Below are 25,956 nucleotides of genomic sequence, written 5' to 3'. Positions count from 1 at the left end.
AAATGTCTCAAAGATTGTCCTGCTTGTTGCCTTCCCACTTCTCAGCTCACTTTCTTCTCACTTCTCATTGCCTTCTCACTCCTCACCCTGGTAACTTGGCTTCTGTTTCCATCACAAAACTCAAAGTCTTCTCAACTTCTCTTTTATACATCTCTGGAGAACTTCTGATCTCTAACATCTGTAGCTCTCCCAATCTCCTCCCCCCGCATTTCAAAATATTTGTTCTCGCTCTATCATTCTACAAAAATGATAGCAAATCTCCTGTACCAGTCACCGTGCTAAGTGCTGGATGCAGTCATGGTCTCTATCCTCATGTTGCAATGGAGCCTAGTGGCAAAGACAGACATTAAGTGTGAGAGTATTTGATCCCATTTGGTTTGTCCTTTGAGGAAGTGACAGTTGACATGAAGTATGAGTACAGTAAAGGTAACGAAGGAGGGTGTTGAGGAGAATGGTGTCCCTGTGAGTGGACATAGTGAAAAGTTCAGGGTCAGGAGGGAGTATAGCATGTGTGAGGAATTTAAAGAAGAATGAAAAATTGAGAAATTGAGACAATTTGAAAAGGATGGAAGAGACTAGACCATGCCAGACATAGTAATCTACATTAAGGGGTCTGTCTTTAATTTTAAGGCAATGGGGTGCCATTGTTTAAGTGTGTGTGTGTGTGTGTGTGTGTGCATGCATCTGTGTGTGAGAGAGAGAGGAAGGAAAGGAAGGAAGGAAGGGAGGGAGGGAGGGAGAGAGAGAGAGAGAGAGAGAGAGAGAGAGAGAGAGAGAGCGAAAGAAAGAAAGAAAGAAAGAAAGAAAGAAAGAAAGAAAGAAAGAAAGAAAGAAAGAAAGAAGGGAGGGAGGGGAGGGAGGGAGGGAGGGAGAGAAAGGAAAGAAAGAAAGAAAGAAAGAAAGAAAGAAAGAAAGAAAGAAAGAAAGAAAGAAAGAAAGAAAGAAAGAAAGAAAGAAAGAAAGAAAGAAAGGAAGGAAGGAAGGAAGGAAGGAAGGAAGGAAGGAAGGAAGGAAGGAAGGAAGGAAGGAAGGAAGGAAGGAAAGAAAGAAAAAGGAAAGAAAGAAAGAAAAAGAGATGTTATGTTTAGAAAAGATCGCTGTGGCTAAAGTCTGGAGCATTGATAGATGGATTGGAGAGAGGATACAATTAAGAGAAGACTGTACATCCAGGCAACAAATGATGCTTTCCATGGTGAGGATAGAAAGAAGTAGACAGATGCCAGAGATACCATGTAATATCAACAGGTCTTGATGATGGCGGGTTGAAGGAGAGGGATGTCATGGACAACTCCTTCATTTCTGCCTGATGGAGACTGGACAGTTCCCCAACTGCTCCTTCAGTTGATCCGCAAGTGTAGATGCCTCTCAATGTGCTATTCTCAACTCTTTCTTCTTCTACACTTTCTCCCTTAGTAGTTCTTCAATTTCTAGCTTAACATCTCAATTCTACACGATGTTACCCAAACTTACAATGCTATTTACTCCAGAGATCACATACTGGTAGCCCATTTGGGAGATATCGATGCTTCATTATCCTGTGATTTTTTAATTAAAAAATATGAATTATGAAAGATTTAGAAGTCAGAACTTTCATATAAAATTTGCATTTGAAACTCTTTTAATAATTGGAAGCTCCATCAACACTGAACCCATATTCTTCATGTCAACAGTTCGTCAGAACTGAGTGACAGCTGACCCTTTTAGCAAGTATTTTCCACTTTGCTGTAGTCCCTGACATTTGGGCACCTGGCCACCACATTTATTGAGTTTTTGTTTGGTCATCCCAGGCACTAGCCTTTAAACCTCAGCTTTAGTCCAATCACCTTAGAATGTAGAACATTTACCCAGCATCATACCGCTGAAAACTGCAGCAATGTCAAAATCCCACGCTCATTCTACTCCCTGCCTGAATCACACAATTGCTGAACAAAGCATCCCATCAGTTGGCAGTTAGCACTATCACAATTGCTAGGCTAAGGTGTTTGACCAGTTTTTTCTTTGAAGTACTGTAGGCAGTTTCTGTCCACATATTTTAATTCCTTGCAGCACAACTTGTTTTTTATTAACATAAAAATTACATATATTTTACATTGTGAAGAATCCAAATATTGCTGTATAAAAGCTTGCTAATATCATTATTCTTTCTTCTTTCTAATTTTCTTCTAGAACTCTTGGAACGGTCTTTAGCCCTTTTAAACAAAAGTCAACAACTCACTGACTTCATAGAAAAATTCAAGTGTGAAGGACCTAATGTGAATCCTGAGTTGATTCAGGGAGCTCATAGCAGCTGTCTGAAGATTGACAGCCTTCTTGAACTTCTACAAGACAGGAGAAGACAGTTAGACAAGTACTTGAAGCAACAGTGGCAAGAATTGAGTCAGGTTCTGCAGATATGTCAGTGGGACCAACGAGAAAACCAGGTAACCCAAAGGGGCATTGGATGATGTTCCAGTCTCAGCTGATTAGTTGTTATAGGGATTAACCATTCCCCGGGGCAGTTTGTCAGTCTTCATGGTCAAATCCTTTGGTCTTTGGTCCAAAAATCTTTCATCCAAACTACCATGTTGTTTTTCCCTGTAAGTAATATAAAATCAAATGTATGCATTTTTTTCATTATACTGTTGATTTTATAAATGAGAGAACACCTGTGGGTAGTTTCGAGAATGAATGTATTCTATTGTTGGATTCTTCCTTCCTTCCAGGTCACTACTTTTAGACATGTTTCTTTAACATTTTGAAATGTTAATTGCAATTTTCTTAAAAGTTGAAGAGGCATGATGCTGCCAAATTGTGCTAGATTGCTGCTTACATCAGTAAAAAAAAGTCTGTCAGCCCAAAATAGAGATAATGTTCTTAGAAGAGTAGTCTGATGCCAATCAAGAAATATGACCTTGGCCCATAGCTGCAGGATCTGTGGTCAGAGGGCTTTGGGGGTTGATGAGTTTGCAGGCTCATTAGAGCTCATTACCCAGGCTGCGAGCACATTTCTGATGGGTTGTCAATGTGCTTGACACAGATTTCTTCTGCTACAATTATTTGATGTGAAGAGTGGGCAGAACTCTCTTTGCAAACCCCCAACTGAAATAAGTGAGAAGTTTATCACAACACTTCTGATTGTCTTAATTCCATGTTTAAATCTGTACAGATTAAGTGGAAGGAATTTTTAGGGAGAAATCATGTGGGGGGACGTCTCCTGGCCTAGATACACGGGAAAGAGGTTTTTTCATATATTTAATATTATTGCTCCATCCAAATTGAAGAGACATTCATATATTTGGAAGCGCATATGAGTCCAGAAGAAACTGGTTCTTATTTCAAGCTGGAAAAATGAGAACTTAAATGATGATCAACCTTTCAATTAATACTTATTGAGCACCTACTATGTACCAGTTTCTATCCTAAGTGTTGGGGATATACTAGACCACAAGATGGTGCCTTTTTCCTCTAGGAAATTTCCTTCTAATTCAATGTTTTTCAACCTTCACACTATTGACATTTGGTGCTAGGTAATTCCTGGTTGTGGGAGGCTGTCCTGTCCAGCACACTCTAGGATACAGAGCAGCCTTGCTGGCCTCTACCAACAAGATACCAGTACAACATCCCCAGTTTTGAAAAACCAGAACTGTCTCTAGACATTGCCAAATGTCCCCTGGGGGACAAAATTACCCCCAGTTAAGAACCATTATTCTAATGTGATGAGGACTTATAATAAACAAATGATGAGTATGATGATAAACCTGATGATGAAATCAAATAACGTAATGAATTTTGACATGTGTTGGTCAACTTTTCATCAAAGAAGGAATCAAAGAAGACTCTCCGAGGAAGTGGCATAGAGCAGAGACCTAAATGCAGATGTCAGTCGTATATTCTCCTGCTTGCATTTTGTTGCCATTCCCTTCTAAGTCACCATACACTTTCTAAGCTGCCTTGCTTTTATCATTTTACATTGACTGCTGCCCGCTCCTCCTGTCCTGCTTCTGCTGTGCTTGACCTGCGGACTCTGCTCTAGCCATTATACACTCTGACATGCACTTTCACATGCTCATCTCCCAAAGCATTATCGTCCAATGCAAAGGTCTTTTCCTGATGACTCTGACATAACAAGAAGGAAATTAATCCTCAGGACAAGAAACTTAAAATTGTAAGACAACTGTTTCCAAAGTTCTTTGTCCTTCCGAGCATAAGTGGGTGTATTTTAGCTCCCTTGCTCCTCTCTGTCTCTCTCTGCCCTAATCCTGACCAGCCACCGTGTTCCCAGAGCTACTATCCCCTTAAAGGAACCTTCCTTTTATCTCTTCATTCTTGTGTTTACAACCCCAAGCCCCTGCCTCTAGTGCTTCCAAAAATACATTAAAAACTCCTCTTGCTTTATCATACAGAGAAGCACTTGTATTTTAAACCTCAACATCTCTTATCTGGATTAACACAGACACCTTCTCTCTCCAAAAAAAAAAAAACCTCCTCAAAGAGGCTCCCCAAACAGAACAATTTCCCAATAATAAGAAAATAACTTCAGTAATTTTATTTATTTATTTTTAAAACAGCAATTTTGCCTTTCTGCCCCATAACTATGGCAGTAATCATCCACTTGAATCCTCTGTAGTAAAAAGAAAAGAAAAAAATCACCTGAAAATTTAGAAGATTCAAAATGGACATTCTAATCCGGCCACATTCTTAAAGGAAATCTAAATCCCTTGCTAAACCTGGAAAGCAAAAATATATTTGCTAATAAGTAAAGTAAGGTATAGTAGAAGGTGTCTGACTTGGTAAGTTCTCTAACTTATGGGGTCTCATTTTGTTTAGAGGTGAATGCTTTTGGGAGGGGTGCTTTTTAAAAAGTAAAGTTTATTTTTGGCCGGGCGCGGTGGCTCAAGCCTGTAATCCCAGCACTTTGGGAGGCCGAGACGGGCGGATCACAAGGTCAGGAGATCGAGACCATCCTGGCGAACACGGTGAAACCCCGTCTCTACTAAAAATACAAAAAATTAGCCGGGCGAGGTGGCGGGCGCCTGTAGTCCCAGCTACTCGGGAGGCTGAGGCAGGAGAATGGCGTGAACCCGGGAGGCGGAGCTTGCAGTGAGCTGAGATCCGGCCACTGCACTCCAGCCCGGGCGACAGAGCGAGACTCCATCTCAAAAAAAAAAAAAAATAAAAAAAAAAAAAATAAAAAAAAAAAAATAAAAAGTAAAGTTTATTTTTTAGAGCTCTTTTAGGTTCACAGCAAAATTGAGAGAAAGGTACAGAGATTTCCTATATGCTCCCTGCCCCCACACATGCAGTTTCTCTCTTTATCAGCATCTCCCCTCAGAATAGCTTGTTTACAATCAGTGGGCCTACAGTGACACATCACTATCACCCAAAGTCCACAGTTTACAGGAAGGTTCACTCTTGATGATGTATGTTCCAAATGTCCAATTCCACGTACATATGGGTTTGAACAAATGTGTAATGACATGCATCCACCATCACAGCATCATAGAAACCATGTTCACTGCCCTAATAATCCTCTGTGCTCTGCTTGTTCATTGCTCCCTTCCCTCTAACCCCTGGTAAACACTCATCTTTACTGTTCCCATAGTTTTGCCTTGTCCATAATGTCATATAGTTAGAATCATACAGGACTTTTCAGATTGGCGTTTTTCACTTAGTAATATGCATTCAAGTTTCCTCCATGTCCTTTCATGGCTTGATAGCTCATTTATGCTTAGCGCTAAATAATATTCTAGACAACCCTGGGCAAAGCAGGGAGACCCTGTCTCTACAAAAACTTTTTTAAAGTAGACAGGTGTGATGGTGTGTACCTGTGATCCCAGCTACTCAGGAGGCTGAAGTCGGAGGATCCCTTGAGTCTGGTAGGTTGAGACTGCAGTGAGCCATGATTATGCCACTACACTCCAGTCCGGGTGACACAGAGCAAGACTCTGTCTCAAATAACATAAATAAATTAATAAATCAATAAGTATCCCATTGTCTGCATTTACCACAGTTTGTTCATCCATTAATCTACTGGCATCTTAGTTGCTTCCAAATTTTGGCAATTATGAATAAAGCTGTTGTGGACATCCATGTGCAGCTTTTTATGTGAACATAAGTTTTCAATTTATATAGATAAATACCAAGGAATGCGATTGCTGGGTCATATGGTGAGAGTGTGTTTAGTTTTGTAAGAAACTGCTAAACTGTTTTTCAAAGCGGCTATACCATTTTGGATTCCCACCAGCAATGAATGAGTGTTCCTGTTGCTGTACATCCTTGTCAGCATTTGGCATTGTCAGTGTTCTAGATTTTGGCCACTTTAATAGCTGTGTTGTGGTATCTCATTGCTGTTTTAATGGGCCTCATCTTTAAATTGGGAATAATACTTAAATCACAGAGTTGTTATAAGGATTACATGAAATAATGTGCAAAACACATAGCACAATGCATAGCGTTTTAAGAGGTACTTAATAGTTTCTTTGCCCTCCCTCTCTGTGGTTAAACCTTACAACTTATGAAAGCTTTCTCATTCAGCCCAGATTCTTTCCCCCGGATGTAGCATTACTGTTGTCATACATGTCTAGGTCTCTTAATACTGTTTAGTTATTGGAGGCTGTTACAAGTATAGTTAGGATTTAGGAATCCACATTCGTGGTTAAGGGAATGAGGCTGTCATTTAGACTCCATTCCTAACAGCACTTGAACAAAAATTAATTATAATAAGAATAATCAACATTATAGTAAATATAACCAGTTAATAAACAAGATAGTCATTTCCTTAAATATAAAATTTAGGCTCTTAGGCTGGGTGTGGTGATGAATGCTTATAATACCAGCACTGTGGGAGGTGAGATTGCTTGAGCAATCTCTGTCTCAAAAAGAAAAAATAATAATAATAATAATAATAATAATAAACAGAAGTTTAGGAAAACTGAACAACTCAGATGAGATAATTTGTGCTTATACATACCTGGACTTTAAAGTGATTCCTTTTTCATATAATTATCAACAGAGCAAGCAGGCAGATTCCTTGAGCCCGGGAGTTCGAGACCAGTCTGGGTAACATGGCAAAACCCTGTATCTACAAAACACACACACACACACAAATGAGCCAGGCATGGTGCCATGCTCCTGTAGTCCCAGATACTTGGGAGCCTGAGATAGATGGGTGGCTTGAGCCCAAGAGGCCAAAGCTGCAGTGAGCCAAGATTGCACCATTGCATTTCAGCCTGGGTGACAGAATAAGACCCTCTGTCTCAAAAAATAAAATAAAAATAAAATTTGGACTCTGAATCTTAAAACACCTATGTGACATTTTCTCTTGTTAACAGCAGTGACAGCAGTTGGAGTAGTTAGTTAACAAAGCTAAGTATTGTCTCTTTATGTTGGTAAGGGTACAGATCCTGGGGCCAGACTGTTGGCTGGGTTCAAATCCTAGCTTCACCACTTACTAGCTGAGTAACAGCAATTATTTAACTTCCCTGAGGCTCAGTTTTCTGTAAAAATATGAATAGTAATACCAACTACTATCTTAGTGTTAGCAGTTGTTACCATCATGTCTGAAAAAGATGGTGAAGGCCCGACATGTTACATACTCTCCCCACTTCTTGCCCCCGCAATGTCGTGCTCAGATGAAGATTGGTCTCAGATTGAAGACCAGTTTTATTATTTGAGTTCACAGGATGTGATAAAATAAAAGTCGCTTTAATAATGTTAACAGCTACCCTTGTTCAACGGGCACTGAATTGATAGTTTAAAACAAAAAGTAGTATCTTTTTTTCTGCTTGTGATTTAAAAATGCTTCTTTGTTAAAATGTAGCGATCCCCCTCCATGCAGATTGCTACTAGAAATTTGGCATACTGCCACCTTCTAGACTTTTATCCAAGTGTGAGCGTAGTCACAGGCACACACACATTTATTATAAAAAACTAAACAAACAAATGAAAATTAATTGAATTAGCCTATATATACCGTATTACAACCTGTTTTTTTGTTAAATTGAAAAAAATACTAAACATATTCTGTGTTTAAGTAGAGCAATTAATTTTAATAAGTGTGTAGTATTCTGCTATTTGAATATAAAACAATTTAAACAGTATTTTATTAATGAGGAAATAGAGTTGCTTTGATTTATTAATATTATAAACAATAATTAATGCTTACTCTGTTGATAATTATATGAACAAGGATTCACTTTAAAGTCCAGGTATGTATAAACACAAATTATTGCACCTGAGTTTTTCAGTTTTTCTAAACTTCTGTTTTTTATTATTATTATTGTTACTTTTCTTTTTGAGACAGAGTCTCACTCTGTCACCCAGGCTGGAGTGCAGCGACACAATCTTGACTTACTACAACCTCCACCTCCGGGTTCAAGCAATTCTCGTGCCTCAGCCTCCCAAGTAGCTGAGACTACAGACACACGCCACCATGCTGGCTATATGTTTTGCATTTTAGTAGAGACGGGGTTTCACCATGTTGCCCAGGATGGTCTTGAACTCCTGGGCTCAAGTGACCTGCTGGTCTTGGCCTCCCAAAGTCCTGGGATTACAGGCATGAGCCACCGTGCCCGGCCTGAATGTTCTAAAGTGTTGTTGATGGTACAATGGTGAAGAATTGCAGCAGGGACACTGAGCTGAGTGTCACTCAGTTCGTAATTTGGGTTTTATAGTTATCATGTTCTTGGATGATCTACCTGATAATTCTAGAACATATGGAACCACATTTCATTGGAGGGCAAAGGGTTTTTTTTTTTGTTTTGTTTTTTTTTTTTTTTTTGGTCAGTTCTGTCTTATTTTAAGTGAACACAGGAGCTATCAATCTTTACATTAATGAAATATCAACTTTGTCAATCATTTTAACCAATTAAGAAAAAGGGAAATTGAGTAAAGAAATAGAACAAAGATTACTGATGAATAATAATGTGGATGTCTGAATACGTGATGTGTCTTCTTTCGTAAGAGCCATTTAAAAGATACATTTAGTGCTTCTCTGTTTCTGAGTGCTGTGGCCTAATGCTTTTGAACTATAATAGTTCAGCTAATTCTCCTTTGGAAAAGAAATTAAGTGACCAGCATGATGGGGACTTAGGATTCACATCAACTGCAGGAAAACAGTAAATGAAAACCACATACTTTCCTATCTTAATTAGGATGTGATCACCTCATAAAGATAATTATAGCATGTTCTTTCATCATTGTTTTTCAGATATAATAATGCACTCTTGTTTTACATTTAAAGATAAGCAGCTGACCTTTCTTTTCAGCTCCAGCAGCATCTTATTTTGCAGATAATCTGCCTCATTAATGAAAATCAGAAGCAGCTTGAAGTACTTCGTGCATAATTAATTATCTTGGCAAGAAGATTTATGAATGTAATTTTTCTCAATTGCTCCAATCAGGCATAAGTGAGACAAACAAATATATTAAAACTAAGCTATTCATGGTCTCTATGTACAAGACAGTGTCAAGGACGTCTAGGAGAATTAAGACATGAGGGCAGACAATCTCTTTTTACTACCCAGATCACATATGAGTTATACATCTTTAGGGGCAGGAAGGATAATAGAATTCACATCAGAAGGTTTTGTGGTTTTATAATTTGAGTAAAATGTGTATCATAATCATGCAGTATATTCCTTGTCAATGAGCAATTTAAATGATATTAAAGATGACATATATGAGCATAGCGTCTGGGCACCAATCTTGTGTCTGGTGGACATCTGTAAAACTGTGCACCCATACAGGCATATGTGAGTGTATTCTCTTGTATATGATGCCACCTTCTAACTAGGATTTAGAACTTGAATGATTCAACAGCTTAAATGCGTAATTTTGAAAGTCCTTCTCTGGAAGTTACTTACCTGAGCTTCTTATCTATTGCTTTGGAAATTTTGAATTGGGGATACTAAACCTATCACCAAGAGATTTTGTGAAAAATAAATGAGAAGGTGTGAGTGAAAATACTTTGAAACATTTACATCAGCAAAATGTCAGTCCTGGTCCCATGATTATGACTACGCACAATGAGCCTCTTCAGTTGTATTCTTGAGTGTATCTTTCATATTCCAAGAGGTGGTATTCCTGGATAAACAGTGTTATTCCCAAAAGTGGAATTTGGGGGTTGATAGAATGTGAACAAGTGTTAAGTCCCATGATCCATCTTGTCAAATTACCCCCACAAAAGTTGTTTAAATTTGACTCCAACTAGTTGGAGTTGAGTACTAGTTCCCACCACATTGGTCAGTGTTGAGCATTACCTTTTATTTTCATGTTTGCAAATCTGGTCTTGTTGTTTAACTTAGTATTTCCTAAATCTCTAGTGATTGCATTAAAAATACATGCATTTGCATCTCTCAATAAATGTGAGCTGCTGCCTCAAAAAAAAAAAAAAAGAAAAAAAAAGTCCTTCTCTGAAGGCAGCTTTCATACATTGGCTGGCATAAGGCCAAAAAAAAAGGGTTGCATTATTTTGGTGACACTGGTATCAAACCGTTGGGTCAGTAGCAGGTATACATGACTGTCCCACTGTCCATAGATGAAAATTTATCACAGAATTTCATTTTGGTATACAGTCTGTCTCTAGAATTCTCTCTAGGGCACGCCAACAGTAAATGCAAAGGATCTGATAGTATTTGTAGAAGGATCACGTAATTTTGACAGAAAAAAAAAACCTTTTCTAACTGGGATGTATGCGAATGACTATTGCTTCCAACGGCACTGCAGTTCAAAGGTTGAAACAGAGGGACTCTGGTGCAGATGGCATGGATGCCAATCCTAGCTTTTACATTTACTAGGTATGTGGTTTTGGGCCAGTTACTTGGCCTCTGTGCCTCAGTGTCCTTTTCTATAAAATGGGGATAATAACAGTATCTACCTATAGATTTATTGTAAAAATAAAAAATATTATACATTTTAAAATGCTTTGAGCACAGCTTGGCATATTGTAGGTGCTCAATACTTTTCAAATGTTCACCATATCACTACATACTTTGGCGGTCACTTTCTGAGCTTTACTGGATAATCACTAGCCTACAAAATCAGACACACTGGCCACATCCCACACCAATTCCATAAACCACTAGATAATCTTAACTTTCTAAAATGTTCTGATATGAACAGGGCATAAATGCCATTTCATGGCTTTATATCCAGTCTAGTTTACTCAAAAGGTCAGCTTTAGCTGGAAGATAGAGTTTAAAACCAATTTTTCCACTTCTTAAGTTTCTCCACCCTTTAGCTATTCTTTAGGTCACTTATACTTATTATAGTTGATTACATTTTCATTAAATTAGGTCATTCCTGTATACTGTTCAATTGAACTGATGGCTTAACAACATTTTGGTTATTGAAGCCCTCAAGTCGGTTGGTAAGGGGGATGGGGACACACACTGTGACCACATTCACTCTCAGAAGTGATGTGTGTGTGCTCCCTGGGGAAGGCTCTGTGGTTGCTTCTAATCCTCATGCCCATTGTATGACAGAATTAGCTGTTGCTGCCTGAGATATCTGCTAAGCCCTGGGGCTGCCTGTGGGTCTCCTTTTACCTCTCTAAGCTCTTTTCCTTCCCTACCCCTGGTGCTTGTCCCTGGTGATCATTGGCTTCTCTTTTCTCCTGCCACCATCCCAAACTAGCCAGGAAGTAGAAATCATTTTCTCCTCTTCCCTCATTCTCACGATCCAATCCCAAAGACAACCCAAAAGGATGAACTAATTTTAATGAATATTGTAGGGAGACTCTTAAGCAAACAATAAATGGCATGCTTTAAAAAGATGAAGACATCTTTTAAAATTTACCAGTTATTTATTCTGTCTATATGACAGTTTCTGATTCATTGTTTTTCCCAACAACCAGAGGTTCAGGCCAAAACTTTGGTAGGAAATCCATTAAGCTGCCTGACCTAGGAAATGGGAAGGTAAAATGAAAATGTCAAACTTTGGTCCCACTCCTAAGTAGCTCTGCGCTGTCTGTCGGTCTGTCTCTCACTCTCTTTATCTCACACACACAGTGAATATAATTGGCTGAAGATCACTTAGGGTGGAACTTTAAGTTATATTGGGAAAACCATGCCTTCGATATCTTTGGCAGGGATACACATTTTGCCAAGACACTGGATGGGGCTGTTTCCTCTCCTGAAAAACAATTTCTTTCCACTGCTGGGGAAGTTATTTTCAATGAGTCAGAGGTAATGTTAGAAATAAAATTTAGGTCCAGAGACTTCTACTGTACTGATTTTGTCCATTGGACGAAATAACTTTCCATCCATTAAGTAGTTGGAAGTGAAGAGCCTACCTAAACACAAATAATTGTTGTGGGCATTGTTAAGAAGGGAAGTCCTTACTGCCTTTTTTTTAAATGAAATATAGATGTGAGAAGAGAAATTATATGCTAACACAAGTCAGAATAGTTAAATACATAAAATTATTATTCTAGACAGGAAAAAGATTGTATGTAAAGCTGTTCATAAAGTAACAAGTTTTGCCTTAAAATAACATATTTTAGCTTTCCTACTGCCCCTCAACACAGAATACCGGGATTTGATGCTGGAATTTGTTGAGGAGATACAGATACCTTCCAGTTGATCTCAGTAATTCACAAAGGGCTCCCAAATTCTACAGAAGAAAATTGTGAGCATTGTCCTCCTGGAATCTCTAAGTCCAAATAATAACAGGCCAATAACTAGATCGGTCCCAGAATACATCTAGAAATGGAAACCCAATCCACATTTTTGGCACTAATTGTTTTTTTCTGCCCTCCTGCCAAGTCTGCAGGTGCAAACATCAGCAACACAGCTTTAGCATCTCTTCTAATGTGCATTAGAATCACCTAGTGGACCAAATAGATATTTCAAATCTGGTTATTGCTAGTTAAGTCCAGAGCTCATTTGACTGTATTGTCTAATACAAAATACAACTGGTTCTCCTACTGTAAAAAAAGAAAAAAAAACCAAAGCCCTATGGAAACATGCCTTCAAAATCAAAGCAGGCATTAGAACTGTCACCTGTGACCATCAACTACAATTGAAAGCATTCTCTGTATGTGTGTATTTTTGGTAATTGCAAGAGAGACTGTCAAAAAGTCTTGGGTTAAAGAAGATGAATAACTGATGCCTTTTTCCTTGATCAGTTTTTTGTCCTTAATAGAACCTGGTTATTCAGCAAGTTCTGCACGTGGAAAAGAAAATGAAAGTAATTTGATGAGATTTTCATCTCCCCTTAAGCATTTCTGTTAAGGTGGTTTGAATTGCTTATTGCTAGTTCACCTCCTCCAGCATATTTTAAATAAAGACAAAAAAGATCTGATTTCAGATTGTGGAACAAATTGCAGAAAAATAAGCTGCAGTGGTTTATGACATTCTGATGCATTGCTTTGGGCTGCAGCAGAAGTTCACCTTCTTGACGCCTCCGTTGTTTATCCTTGACCATCAGAGAGCATTTTCTATTGCTTGCATGCTCCATCTTTCAGTCCTGTCTTTGGCACATGTCATTTGGGAAGTGAAATTCTCAGCCTGCTCTTGCTGTCACCACTGCCCACAGCTGGCATCTTGCTCTCAGGGACTCTCTCTGACAGGCCTGACCCACACATTCATTCTCCTCTCTAATGAACTATTTTCACTAAGCCCCTGATTATATACAGGACCTAATTCGGTGTTAAAATTGGGTTCTATAACCATAGCTTTGCATTTTGGTTTTTATTTTAAGAATGTTCAATGAGATACCATCTCACACCAGTTAGAATGGCGATCATTAAAAAGTCAGGAAACAACAGGTGCTGGAGAGGATGTGGAGAAATAGGAACACTTTTACACTGTTGGTGGGATTGTAAACTAGTTCAACCATTATGGAAAACAGTATGGCGATTCCTCAAGGATCTAGAACTAGATGTACCATATGACCCAGCCATCCCATTACTGGGTATATACCCAAAGGATTATAAATTATGCTGCTATAAAGACACATGCACACGTATGTTTATTGCAGCACTATTCACAATAGCAAAGACTTGGAATCAACCCAAATGTCCATCAGTGACAGATTGGGTTAAGAAAATGTGGCACATATACACCATGGAATACTATGCAGCCATCAAAAAGGATGAGTTTGCGTCCTTTGTAGGGACATGGATGCAGCTGGAAACCATCATTCTTAGCAAACTATCACAAGAACAGAAAACCAAACACCGCATGTTCTCACTCATAGGTGGGAACTGAACAATGAGATCACTTGGACTCGGGAAGGGGAACATCACACACAGGGGCCTATCATGGGGAGGGGGGAGGGGGGAGGGATTGCACTGGGAGTTATACCTGATGTAAATGACGAGTTGATGGGTGCAGCACACCAACATGGCACAAGTATACATATGTAACAAACCTGCACGTTATGCACATGTACCCTACAACTTAAAGTACAATAATAATAAATTTAAAAAAAAAAGAATGTTCATAAATATAGCCTAATGAGATATATATAGGCCACTTCTCTTCTCCAGAATCCTTTATTTCTGCAGATGTATATAATAAGCAGGAAAAATATTGCATAGTATGAATTCTGACACTGGCATTTCTGTCCCTACCTACAAGAATTTCCTCCTATTGGTTGTTTGAAATTAGGCAAGTTATTGAACTGTCTATTGAACTGTTACCTCATCTATTGAAAAGACAAATATCTTTATCACAGGAGGGGTGCAAAGATTAGTTGAAGTTATGTTGTAACCTACCTAAATTAGTACCTAATGCTTCTCTTGGAAGGAAGGCTGGTTCACTTCTTTTACTTTCTTCATTCTTATTTACCAGCAGGAGTCCAAAGTGGGACTTCCAACAAGACAAAAATTAAAAATATTTAAAAAAAGGAGTCCTTCTTTGCTCAAGGCTAAATACCTTCAATAGGTATTTAGCCCAAGCTTCCCTCTCTTCCAACCTTCCCACTGTTTTTGGTACATCCCTGTATCAACTTTCCCCATGCATCTTCAGTGATGAACAACACAAGCAAAGAAATGCATGTCTCACCTAATCAAAGAAAAAAATGTGGGGAGGAGCCCCTTTGTTACTTCTGCTTTCCCAAAAGCTATTATCCTTTACTCAGCCAATGAATGTAGCCAATGTCTTAGTCCATTTTGCATTGCTACAAAGGAATACCTGAAACTGGGTAATTTATGAAGATGAAAGGGTTATTTGGCCCATGATTCTGCTGGCTGAAAGACTGGGCACCTGTTGAAAGTTCAGGCTGCTTCCACCCATGGCAGAAGGTGAAGGGGAGTTTCCAAATGCGGAGATCACATGGCAAGAGAGGAAGCAAGAGAACACATGTAGGCACCAGGCTCTTTTTAACAACCAGGTCTGCTGGGAAGTAATAAAGGGAGAACTCTCCCACAGCCCCCACCAAGGAAGGGCATCAATCTATTCATGAGGGGTCCACTCCTATGATCCAAATACCTTCCATTAGATCCCATCTCCAACACTGGGAATCAAATTTCAACATGGGGTTTAGAGGGGACAAACATCAAAACTGTAGCAGCCAACATCCGCACTTAGATGTTCATAAATGCTACCAACTGATATCTCACACCACTCTTCTCCTGACTCCACTTTTTACATATCCCTAATTAAAGCTCAGTCTTTAAGTCTACATTTAACAAATATAGTCCAAATATATTTTAATTGAAGAACCATCCAATAGTAATAGAATGCAACCTACTGATATGATTTTAAATTTTCTAGTAGCCACATTTTAAAAGTAAAAAGAAATTAAAAAGCAAAAAGCCACACAAAAAGGGTGAAAACCAATAATATTTTTAAATTAACCCAACATATACAAAATGTTATTTCAATAGGTAATCAATAGTAACTTTTTTTTTTTTTTATTGAGACAGGGTCTCACTCCTATTGCCCAGGCTGGAGTGCAGTGGCATGATCTTGGCTCACTGCAGCCTCAACTTTGCAGGTTCAGGTGATCTTCCTTCCTTAGCCTCTCTGAGTAGCTGTGACTACAGGTGTGTGCCACCACACCAAGCTAATTTTTTGTATTTTTTTAGTAGTCTGGGTTTTGCCATGTTGCCCAGGCTGGTCTCAAACTCTTGTGCTCAAGTGGTCCGCCTGCCTCAGCTTCCCAAACTGCTCGGTTTACAGGCATGAACCACCATACTCATACTCATACTGTTATTCTTAATGAGATATTTTCATTATACTTTATGCTAAGTCTGTGAAATCTGCTGTGTGCTTTATACATGGAGCATGTCTCAATTAGGACTAGTCACTTTCCAAGTACTAGATAGCTATGTTGATTAGTGGCTACTGTATTGGACAGTGCAGGTTTTCCTGCCACCCCACTTTAACTTTGAAGGAAGCTCTTTGTTTTCACTGGACATTCCTGATTGCTTCCTCTCTGCATCTTTGCTGACTTTCCTTTTTCTCCATCTCTTGTCATTCTGTGATAGATGCCACCCCATCACTACACACACACCACTACAAAGATCTGCCTCACTCCTCTGCTGAGTTCTATCTCCTCTGGGCATCAAGTACCTAGAATGCCCTATCAAATTAATGGGATGACCATGAACACATTGCTCAGATGAAACTGAAAGATAGAAACTGGGAAGAAAAGAAAAATATTCTAATTTACCCCTTTAATCCATCATTGCTCAGAACCAATTTCCAGTGCACACTTTGAATACTTTTTGTTTTCCTTCCATTGCACATCTCCTCAGCTTATGGCTCATGTTTTCATAGTTTTGCAGGGACCATGTTCTACATAAATGTCCTGGTGCATCATTTACTGTACTTAACACTCAGGCTTCTGGACAGCAGCTGACATAATTTAAAACCTTATAAAAAGTGCACTTAGAATATCTATGCAGCTGTCTGAAGTAGCTACTCACCAGGCACAATGACTGATTTACTGGGTGGCAGAATATTATGATTGACATGCTCCTGGTTATTTAGGGTGTCCTATCTTGTGATCAGAAGGACTCTGAGAGCCTATTTTGTGTGCATCCCACAGCATACATGGTAAATCTGATCTAAGAGTCTGCTCCTGTGTGTGAATACCTCATAATGAGATGTAACACCCTCATGATGATCGACTGACTTCTGAGTGTTATGCCAACTTGTTTTTATGTTTCTTTCCAGGGTGCATCTGGTAGTAACAATTTGTAGATCTAGAGAGTCAGCATGATTTAACAGGCAAGAATGTGAACAAGACATGCTGAACATTATCGTAGTTCTTTACATTCTCTTAAAGAGAATAGTATTGTCTCACAGGAATAGTATCTTTTGGGAGCTGAAATAGTATGTGCCAAATCCAGAAGATGAGGTCAGTAGATACGGTTTAAAAATCAAAACAACTCACTCTTACCCAGCTTTCATCACTGCTGGCATGTGTTAGATGACAAGTCTTTGACTCACAAAGTTTAATAAGATTATCTGAGGGTTCAGGCTTCTCACCTGTTTTTAGAGATTAGAGAACACCTGTTTGTACCCATTTTTCATCCACTCTGATTCTATATTAACTGTCCCTATTAAAGCATTCTTGAGATGTCAAGTCCCTCCCACTTTAGCTAAGAATAAATAAAACTCACTTTCATTTAATAAAATAAACGATCTCTGGAAGTTAGTTGTATCGTGATCCACTTTACTTTGAGGAAACCCTTAAATCATTGATCTAGTTGTGTTTTTATAGGGGCTTACTGCATTTTTGGGAGAAAATTATTTTGTTTTACACAATAAAATAATAAATTTTATAGCTGTTGATAAAATACTCTGTGTGTGTTTTCATAGGCACATTGTACATATCATCTAGCTCTAATTGGATACCAGAAAAACAGACTGTCTTCAAATAATTGTAAATACATAAGCACAATACTTGTATATCTTGGGGACTAACTAGATAATGTGTGTATTGTGCATAGATTACCAAATATTCAGAAGAAAATGAGATATATGTCACATGAAAACTGCTACAAGGTCACCAGTATTCTTTTCTTTGCACTAATGATGGACTAAAATGGTGGTTAACAAAGACATTTCCAATTAGCAGAAAGCTAGAGAAATGCTTCCATCCTGTATTTTAACTGCCTATTCCATGCTGAGAAATACTAAGAGTTGGTGTAGACCTTTTGATCACATAGTCAACTTTGCAATATTAGCCCTATAAATGGTGTGTCCTATTCTAGGTAAGCCATTAACTCTGACGTGTGTGTGTGTGTGTGTGTGTGTGATGTGCATTTATTGTGTGGAACTTCCAAACTAATCTAGAGTTCTCCTTGGCCACCTGTTTCACACATTTCTCCATGTTACAGGATTTCAGAGAAATCCTGAGACTGCAACAGGCAAGACAACCTAGGCTGGGGAAAGACATAGTATCAGACTTGGGATTTATATGCCCATTGTTTTGAATGGGCTGCCAGTGTTCATTTTTCAGATTTGAAGTCATTTCCCCTGATGGCAGGGCTGTAAGATTTGAAATGACTCAAGCATGGCAGCAGGGCACAATGGAAAGAGCATGGACTTTGAAATCCTGCAGACTGGAGGACAAACTCTGCTACTTACTATGTGGCTGTGGATAAGCTGCTTAACCTCTTCAAAACTCAGTCACTGCATCTCTAAAATGATGATATCATGACTGTTATAAAGTTGTTGAGAGAAATAGAGATGATGCCCAAAAAGCAACTAGCAAACTGTGTAGCTGGTAGTAGTCTCTTAAGAATCAGTCATTATGATATGATCATAAGGATAATGCTATACAGGATTCGAGAGTAAAAAATCTAAGCCTCCTTTAATTGGGATAAGGAATCTGTATCCAGGGCCCCCATGACAAGTGTTGGCATCATTTAAAAAGGTACGGATTATTTCAAGTCCTTTGCTATTTGTGGTTTCAGCACTGTATATGGCATGTATGATAAATCAAGTCAATGTAAATGTGAGTCATGCCCTTACCACTTATAATGTCAATGGATTTTAATAACCTCTCTATTTTCTGGATATAGATTTCCAGCACTTGTAGCAAACTAAATATTTCTGCATAGTCTATTTTATGGCAGAAAATATAATTCTACCTATACTGTTTAATATCTTCGTATGGGTTTATATAACTATACTTAGATTCATATTCATTTCCAGGAAAGAAGATATATTTTAAACGAATTCATGATTTTTGGACTGCTTGGGAATGTATTTTGATTCTTTGTTAGGAGATTTTGATCTTATTCATGCCATGTAATCTACTGAACTGATTAGTCATTTTCATACTTTTCTGGGATTTTTTTTCTTTTATGCATGTAGAGGTTAAATGAAGAAAAAATTCTAAACTTGTTCATATTATTTTAATACATGAGATAGTTTATATAAAGAGAAATTAAAGTAGCTTAACCTTTGAAAGGTTGAGGGACTATTTCTGAATTTTTACTCACTTATTCTGATTATTTAAATTTTGATCTTTCTTTGTTGCTTTTTACCTAGGTTACTTCTTGGTTTCAGAAAACGATAAGAGATTTACAGGAACAAAGTCTAGGTTCATCACTTTCAGACAATGAGGATCTAATTCGTAAGCACGAGGAACTGATAATAAAAGCAAAGGTAAGAGATATATTAGACACTTTAAAAATAATTGAAAAATGCATTAACCTTTCTTGAATATGCTTCTGTGGGTAATTTAGAGGAGAACTGAGAAGTCTCTTTGATTAATCTACTATTCATGTAAAAAAAAAATCCCAATAACATTAGCAATACCGCTGTGCATTGACAGGGCTTCCAGAATAATGATAAACAAATTAACAGCTTCTACAACAATAACTATATTGTTCTGAATAGTTACTATATGCCAGGCACTATACTATGTATATGAAATCCATTGTCTAAATTATCATAAAACCCCTAAGGGAGAGGTATTATTTCCCCCATTTTATGCATCAAAACAAATAAAACACAGAGGCTTGGAAATGCAAAGTCGCTTGACCAATATAATATATCTTGTCAGTGGCAGATTTAAAATTCAGTTCTAGGTTTTGTCTAATACAGAGGCCCAAGCTCTTAAACATTATACTTTTTTAGCTTTCTAAAATTTTTTTCTACACTGAGATATCATTACTATGAGTCATCACTTTTATGACTTCCAGATATAATTTGATTGCTGTTCCCATTTACATGTCTTTTGCTCCTTAACTTGCTTCAGATTTCTCAGTTTTGCAACAAGTAATGGTTACCAGCCCGGCAGCCACTTGTAGGTATATAGAATGCATTAAAATGCAAGCATGAAGTGCCGAAAGCAAGATGAGTAAAGCACCTGTGTTGTGGTTGACCTTCTCTCCATTGTGTCTTGTTATTTGAAAATCAATGCATTTATACATCTGGGGGTCTATAAATACTTTCCAAAATTCTTTACAGAGGCTCCATATTGATCTGCAAGAAAACAGAAGTCCATCATAGTAGATGGAATGAGAACAGTGAATAATCACTATCAACGTTTAGAGAACTTTGTATTATTAATATTTTAGATGATTGATAGTTGTAGGTAGAGCTAAGTCATAAAGCTCTAGAAAACAATGGGCCAACACTACTAGACAATAGCTGAATACAGGCTAGACAAGTCAAATATTCACATATCTGGGAGGATAGGAGTCGGCAAGATGAGGACGGAGGCAGTAGATTGCATTTATTTAGACTTAAATCTTTTCATGGGGATCATGACACATTTGTTTCAGTTTCTTGCTTCTGTTTGAACACTCCAGTGTCTTCTAGGCATTCAAAGTGTTTGGTTTGAATATTTGACTGATTGATAAAAGGTGCACTTACAGAAGACTGACTAATAATGACTGATTATTTTTTAAGTTCTTAAAATTTTTCAGCATTTGGTTTATCTGTTTAGGACATTAATTTTTTTCATTGAATTATATGGCAATTGATTCTGTTTGTATCACTCAAGTTTTATCAGTGAAAGTTTTATCGAAAGCCCCAAATGCTAAGCACAAGAGATTACCAGAATTGCATAGGATGCTGCTTCCTTTAATACAAAAAAAAAAGCAGTATATAGTGTACACATAATTTATACATCCCTTGGGGTTATATTCATGATAAATGTGGAGTTATGGTTTCCTCTAGCCTGAAGACAGTCTGGAGTAGAATATTTGTTAATGTTTAACCTTAGTAGGCCACAGTTTTTCTCATAGTTTATAGCTGTATTTCCACCTCTGATGTGCATAAACAAAAAAGCATATTATTTCCATCAATATTATTAAGTTGCAGGTATAAGGGATGTAAAAAATAATTTTTAAAAGACTATTTTTAGAGCAGTTTTAAGTTCACAGCAAAATTAAGAGGAAGGTGTAGAATTTCCCATATACACCCTGCCCCCACACATTCATAGTCTCCCCCATTATCAACATCCTCACCAGAGTGGTGCATTTAATGGACCTACATTGACACATCATTATTACCCAAAGTTCATAGCTTATATTAGGGTTCACTCTTGGTTTTGTACAGTCCATGGGTTTGGACAAATGTGTGATGACATGTATTGAATGATTGAACATCATTGAATTATACAGATTATTCTTGCTACCCTAAAACTCCTCTGTGCTCTGCCTGTTCATTCTTTTCCACACCCGCAACTCCTGACAACCACTGATCTTTTTACTCTCTTCATAGTTTTGCCTTTTCCAGAATGTCATGTAGTTAGAATTGTACAGTATGTAGGCTTTCAGATTGACGTTTTTCACTTAGTCATATGTATTTAAGTTTCCTTTATATCTTTTCATGACTTGATAGTTCATTCCTGTTTAGAAATAAATAATATTCTAGATAAGCCTCATGACATAGGGAGACTCCATCTCTACAAAATATTTAGCCAGGTGTGGTGGTGCATGCCTGTGGTCCCAGCTACTCAGGAGGCTGAGGTGGGGGGATTGTTTGAGCCTGGGAAGTTCCATACAAGTATATCCACTTCCTTTAGGGTCCTGAACTACTCTGCATCTTGGGCAGAAGCTGAGTACTGCCCCATGTACTCAAGTAGTTTTCAAGGCAAACTGTTTTTGAAAAGTGAGGCAGAGAAACCTATTTCTCTACAGCATTCCTGAGAACAAATTTATTTTCCTTTTTATTTATTTATTTATTTATTTTTTTTTTGAGATGGGGGTCTCACTCTGTCACTCAGGCTGGAGCACAGTGGTACAATCATAGCTCACCACAGCCTCGACATCCTGGGTTCAAGCGATCCTCCCAACTCAGCCTCCCGAGCACCTGGGACTGCAGCTGCACACCACCACACCTGGCTAATTTTTTTTTTTTTGTAGAGATGGGGTCTTGCTATGTTTCTCAGACTGGTCATGAACTCCTGGCCTCAAGTGATCCTCCCACCTCAGCCCTCTAAAGTGCTGGGATTACAGGCATGAACCATCATACCTGGCAAATTTATTTTCTAAAAAAAAAAAAAGTATTAGTTTATTTATTGGGATTTCTTCTTTTTATTTATTTCTGTGAAGTATTCTTTCCAATGTAAGATTTTCCTTCCGAACTATGGGTTGGGCTATAGAGCCATCAATCTTAATCCACCTTGAATTACAAATTACAAAAATGTGGACTAATTATTTAGACTGATTCAGTCAAATGAAAATGAATGCTCAAATATAACTTGTAGATACAAAAAGGTTCTAAAGATATTTGCCATGAATTTCAGACACTAGAGAATTCACTGGCAAGATAACTGGTTATTAAGACTTCAGGAGTCTCTGAATCATATGGGTTGAGAGAGACCACCATCAGTCTGTTTGTACAAGGGGGAGTAGTGCTCTATTCTGGGGTGATCCAGGACAGCTTTCTGGAATGATGGGGCTTGAACAGATGGATAGAATATGAGTTGTTGGTTAGGAGGGGGTGGTCAAACCAGAATATGGCAGAATAAGGCAAACAGCAATCAAACCAGGCTGTCTATGATGAGAGTTAAAGTCCTCGTAATGTGTAAGCCAGAGAAGAGAGGCTAAGGAGAGTTGTCCTAGAGGCAATAGACATCCACAGCCATTCTGTAGGAAAGAAATAATAATTCATGGTCATGACAGAAAAGTAGACTTCCACAGGTTGGGAAATAGAAGAGATTCCTGAAGCAATCAGAGGTAGGCCTAGATGACCTCAAAACTTTCTTTAATTTTCAAATCCTGTAAATGAGATAGGATGCACATTTCAATATCAGTTATGCTTGTTATATTGAAAGCAAGATGAGTGTAAAAAACACCTTTCCAGAGCTGGTTGAAAGGAATAAGTCTGGCTGGGGGAAGTAGCAGTATTTTTTTTAAAGTAGACAGTGTCTTACCTTGGTATTCCCAGCACATAGGACAGTCCCTGATATGAAAAGGACATTTCATTGATGTCTGTGTAGTAAGTCTTTTACGTTGTGAAGAAGAAACATCCTTTTAGTTTTTCTTTGTGATTCCCAGGTGACTTTAGATAATCACTTAGCCTTCTTTTATCTATCTATCCACCTATTAACTTTAAAACCATTTTTGTAACCCTCAGAGTAGAGTTACACTTCCCTTTTGGTTTACCTTATTGTCTTCGCCTTTATTCTCTGTCTCCCTCACATTCTCATTCTCACAGGCACCTACTCTAATGGGCTCAACTTTTGTCTTTAGACATAGTCCTATTTCTAAAATAGAGAGTTACATGTTTTAATTTTCATAAATAGTATGAAGCCATAGATCTCATATTGTTTTTTGCCATAACACTCTTTGCATCTATTTTATACAGTTCTTTGTGTTCTTCAGTACGCTAATTTCTAGTCGCAATGTAAATTTGGAAAGTTGTATTACATACATGATGTTCTACTTATATCCTTCTTAACTTGTCACTGCCTCCCCCTATTTCTTTATTCCTTCCTAATCTCTGATCTTATAGCGCACTCATTCTTTCTTCTGCTGTACTCCTTCTGCCATTCAGCCCTTCTGCCAAGTTCTTCACTTCAGCTATTACATTTTTCATGCCCAATTGCTGACATTGATTCTTCTTCACAAATGGTTTTCTGTTTTACCTATCTAATGTATTTCCTCATATCTTAAGACATACTTTTTAACATATTAAATTTTTGGTCTGTCCAGTGCATTAATTCTGCTTCTTCTGTATTTCAGTGTTGCTTGTGGTCAACAGATGTTGTTTATCCCTGTGAGTTAATGTTCCATTGGGATATCAGTAACTTTAGTATGTTGGGGATATGAAAGCCAGTGCTCTAACTTACCCCTTCTGGGTGAGTTGGGGAGAGTACCCTAAGTGCAGATGACTTCTTTTGCTACAATTAGTATTCAGCCATTCCCATTTGTCCCCCAACACCCCCCCTCCACCACACGAACAAAAGAGTATACCCCTTGGACGACCTCCCAGTGACTGGATTCTGGACCTTGCTTTTATCCATGACCTATTTCTCTGGGTGGTATTCTACCCAGCTCACATGGTGGAGAGTTGGTACGGACACATGAAGAAACAGATCAGGTTGCCTGCCTCTCTAATATCAACTATCCATCTGATTAGATTTCCATGGGGTTCTGTTTTTTCTCTCTTACTGGTACTGGACTGAGGGTACTATTTTCTATCCAAAAAGGTACAAAGATGAGCAACGACCAGGGAGGTAAGGAGAGAAAGCATCACACCTAAAAAGTTCTCCCCTGACATATCTCCTGTCTATGGCATCCAACCTTATTGTATGTAGACAGCCATGTGCCCTGAGACTCAACTACCTTTTGTCTCCCACAGAAAAGTTCTGTGATCTACAAAACCTTACTTTCACTTTACAGAAAAAACAAGCTACATAATTTGTGGGGCCCAGTGCAAAATAAAATTACGGAAGGTTTTCTTAAAATATTATTGAGAAGTTCAGTATAGGGGCAGCATGGGCCCCTTTTAAACATAAGGCTCTGTGTGATTGCACAGGTCAGCTGGCCATGAAGTCAGTCCTATATATAGGGTTAGGATTTCTGGAAAGACCTGGCAGCCTTTGCTGAATATACATTTTCCTTAGCCACTTTATTAACCTCTTCTCACTTGAATTAGCAGGCTTCCTACAACAAACCAAAAGAAAAAAAAACATGCAGATTAGATTAGAGAAAATGGAATTATAATGACAAAATGATTATAGTTCTATATTCTTTGTCTTCCCTTACTCCAGAACAGAGTATGTTCTGTGAGCAATGCAATATCTAGAAGTTGACTATAATGCTATACTTGGTTGCATCTACATGGAGAAAAACAGGTGTAAACCCCTGCTATGACATTCACTACATAGTGAATGACATACCTTGGGTACATTACATACCTGTGAGCCCCACTTTCCTTACCTGTAAGCCTTGAAAATTCAATTAGAAAATTTTTATGACAATAATAGTGGGAGACTTCAGCACTCTACTGACAGTATTAGACAGATAATTCAAGGCAGAAAATTAACAAAGATATTCAAGACCTGAACTCAACGTTGGACCAAATGGATATGTTAGACACCTATAGAACTCTTCATCCCAAAACAACAGAATATACATTATTTTCATCACCACATGGCACATACTCTAAAATTGACCACATAATTGGACATAAAACAATCCTCAGCAAATGGGAAAGAACTGAAATCATACCAAACACACTCTCAGACCACAGCACAATGAAAATAGAAATTAAGACAAGGAGAATCACTTAAAACCATGCAACTGCATGAAAATTAAACAACATGCTCCTCGGTGACTTTTGGGTTAACAGTGAAATTAAGGCAAAAATCAAAAAGTTCTTTGGAACTAATGAGAACAAAGATACAACGTACTAGAATCTCTGGGACACAGCTAAGGCAGTGTTAAGAGGGAAATTCATAGCACTAAATGCCCAACATTTAGTGTTCTCCCCTAAATGCCTTTCTAACATCAAAAAGTTAGAAAGATCTCAAACTGACAACCTATCATCTCAATAGAAATAATTAGAGAAAAGAACAAATCAACCCTAAAGCTAACAGAAGACAAGAAGT

The 25,956-nt window shown here is 38.1% G+C and overlaps 1 protein-coding gene and 1 long non-coding RNA gene across 11 annotated transcripts in view; one reads left to right on the top strand and one right to left on the bottom strand.

The window, feature by feature from the left end:
• LOC105499519 (uncharacterized) overlaps positions 1-25,956 on the bottom strand; it is a 195,466-nt gene that overhangs the window by 10,494 nt on the left and 159,016 nt on the right. For 3 of the 4 annotated variants that reach the window (XR_011610261.1, XR_011610264.1, XR_011610263.1), the window contains 2 exons: positions 20,257-20,372; positions 6,942-7,060 (listed from right to left, as the gene is read on the bottom strand). This is a non-coding gene — a long non-coding RNA (uncharacterized lncRNA). Of the gene's footprint in view, positions 1-6,941; positions 7,061-20,256; positions 20,373-25,956 lie in introns of those variants that run through there. The other variant, XR_011610262.1, reaches the window with a different exon arrangement.
• The window catches only part of LOC105499520 (coiled-coil domain containing 141), a 263,883-nt gene that overhangs the window by 91,254 nt on the left and 146,673 nt on the right, over positions 1-25,956 (top strand). For all 7 annotated transcript variants that reach the window (XM_011772110.3, XM_071073848.1, XM_071073845.1 and 4 more), the window contains exons 6-7: positions 2,167-2,420; positions 19,434-19,550. In XM_011772110.3, coding sequence (XP_011770412.2) covers positions 2,167-2,420; positions 19,434-19,550 — 371 coding nt within the window. The remainder of the gene's footprint in view (positions 1-2,166; positions 2,421-19,433; positions 19,551-25,956) is intronic.

The sequence above is a fragment of the Macaca nemestrina genome, chromosome 11 (genome assembly GCF_043159975.1).
Source record: "Macaca nemestrina isolate mMacNem1 chromosome 11, mMacNem.hap1, whole genome shotgun sequence".
NCBI classification, from domain to species: Eukaryota; Metazoa; Chordata; class Mammalia; order Primates; family Cercopithecidae; genus Macaca; species Macaca nemestrina.
This window is presented reverse-complemented; position numbering and strand designations above follow the sequence as displayed.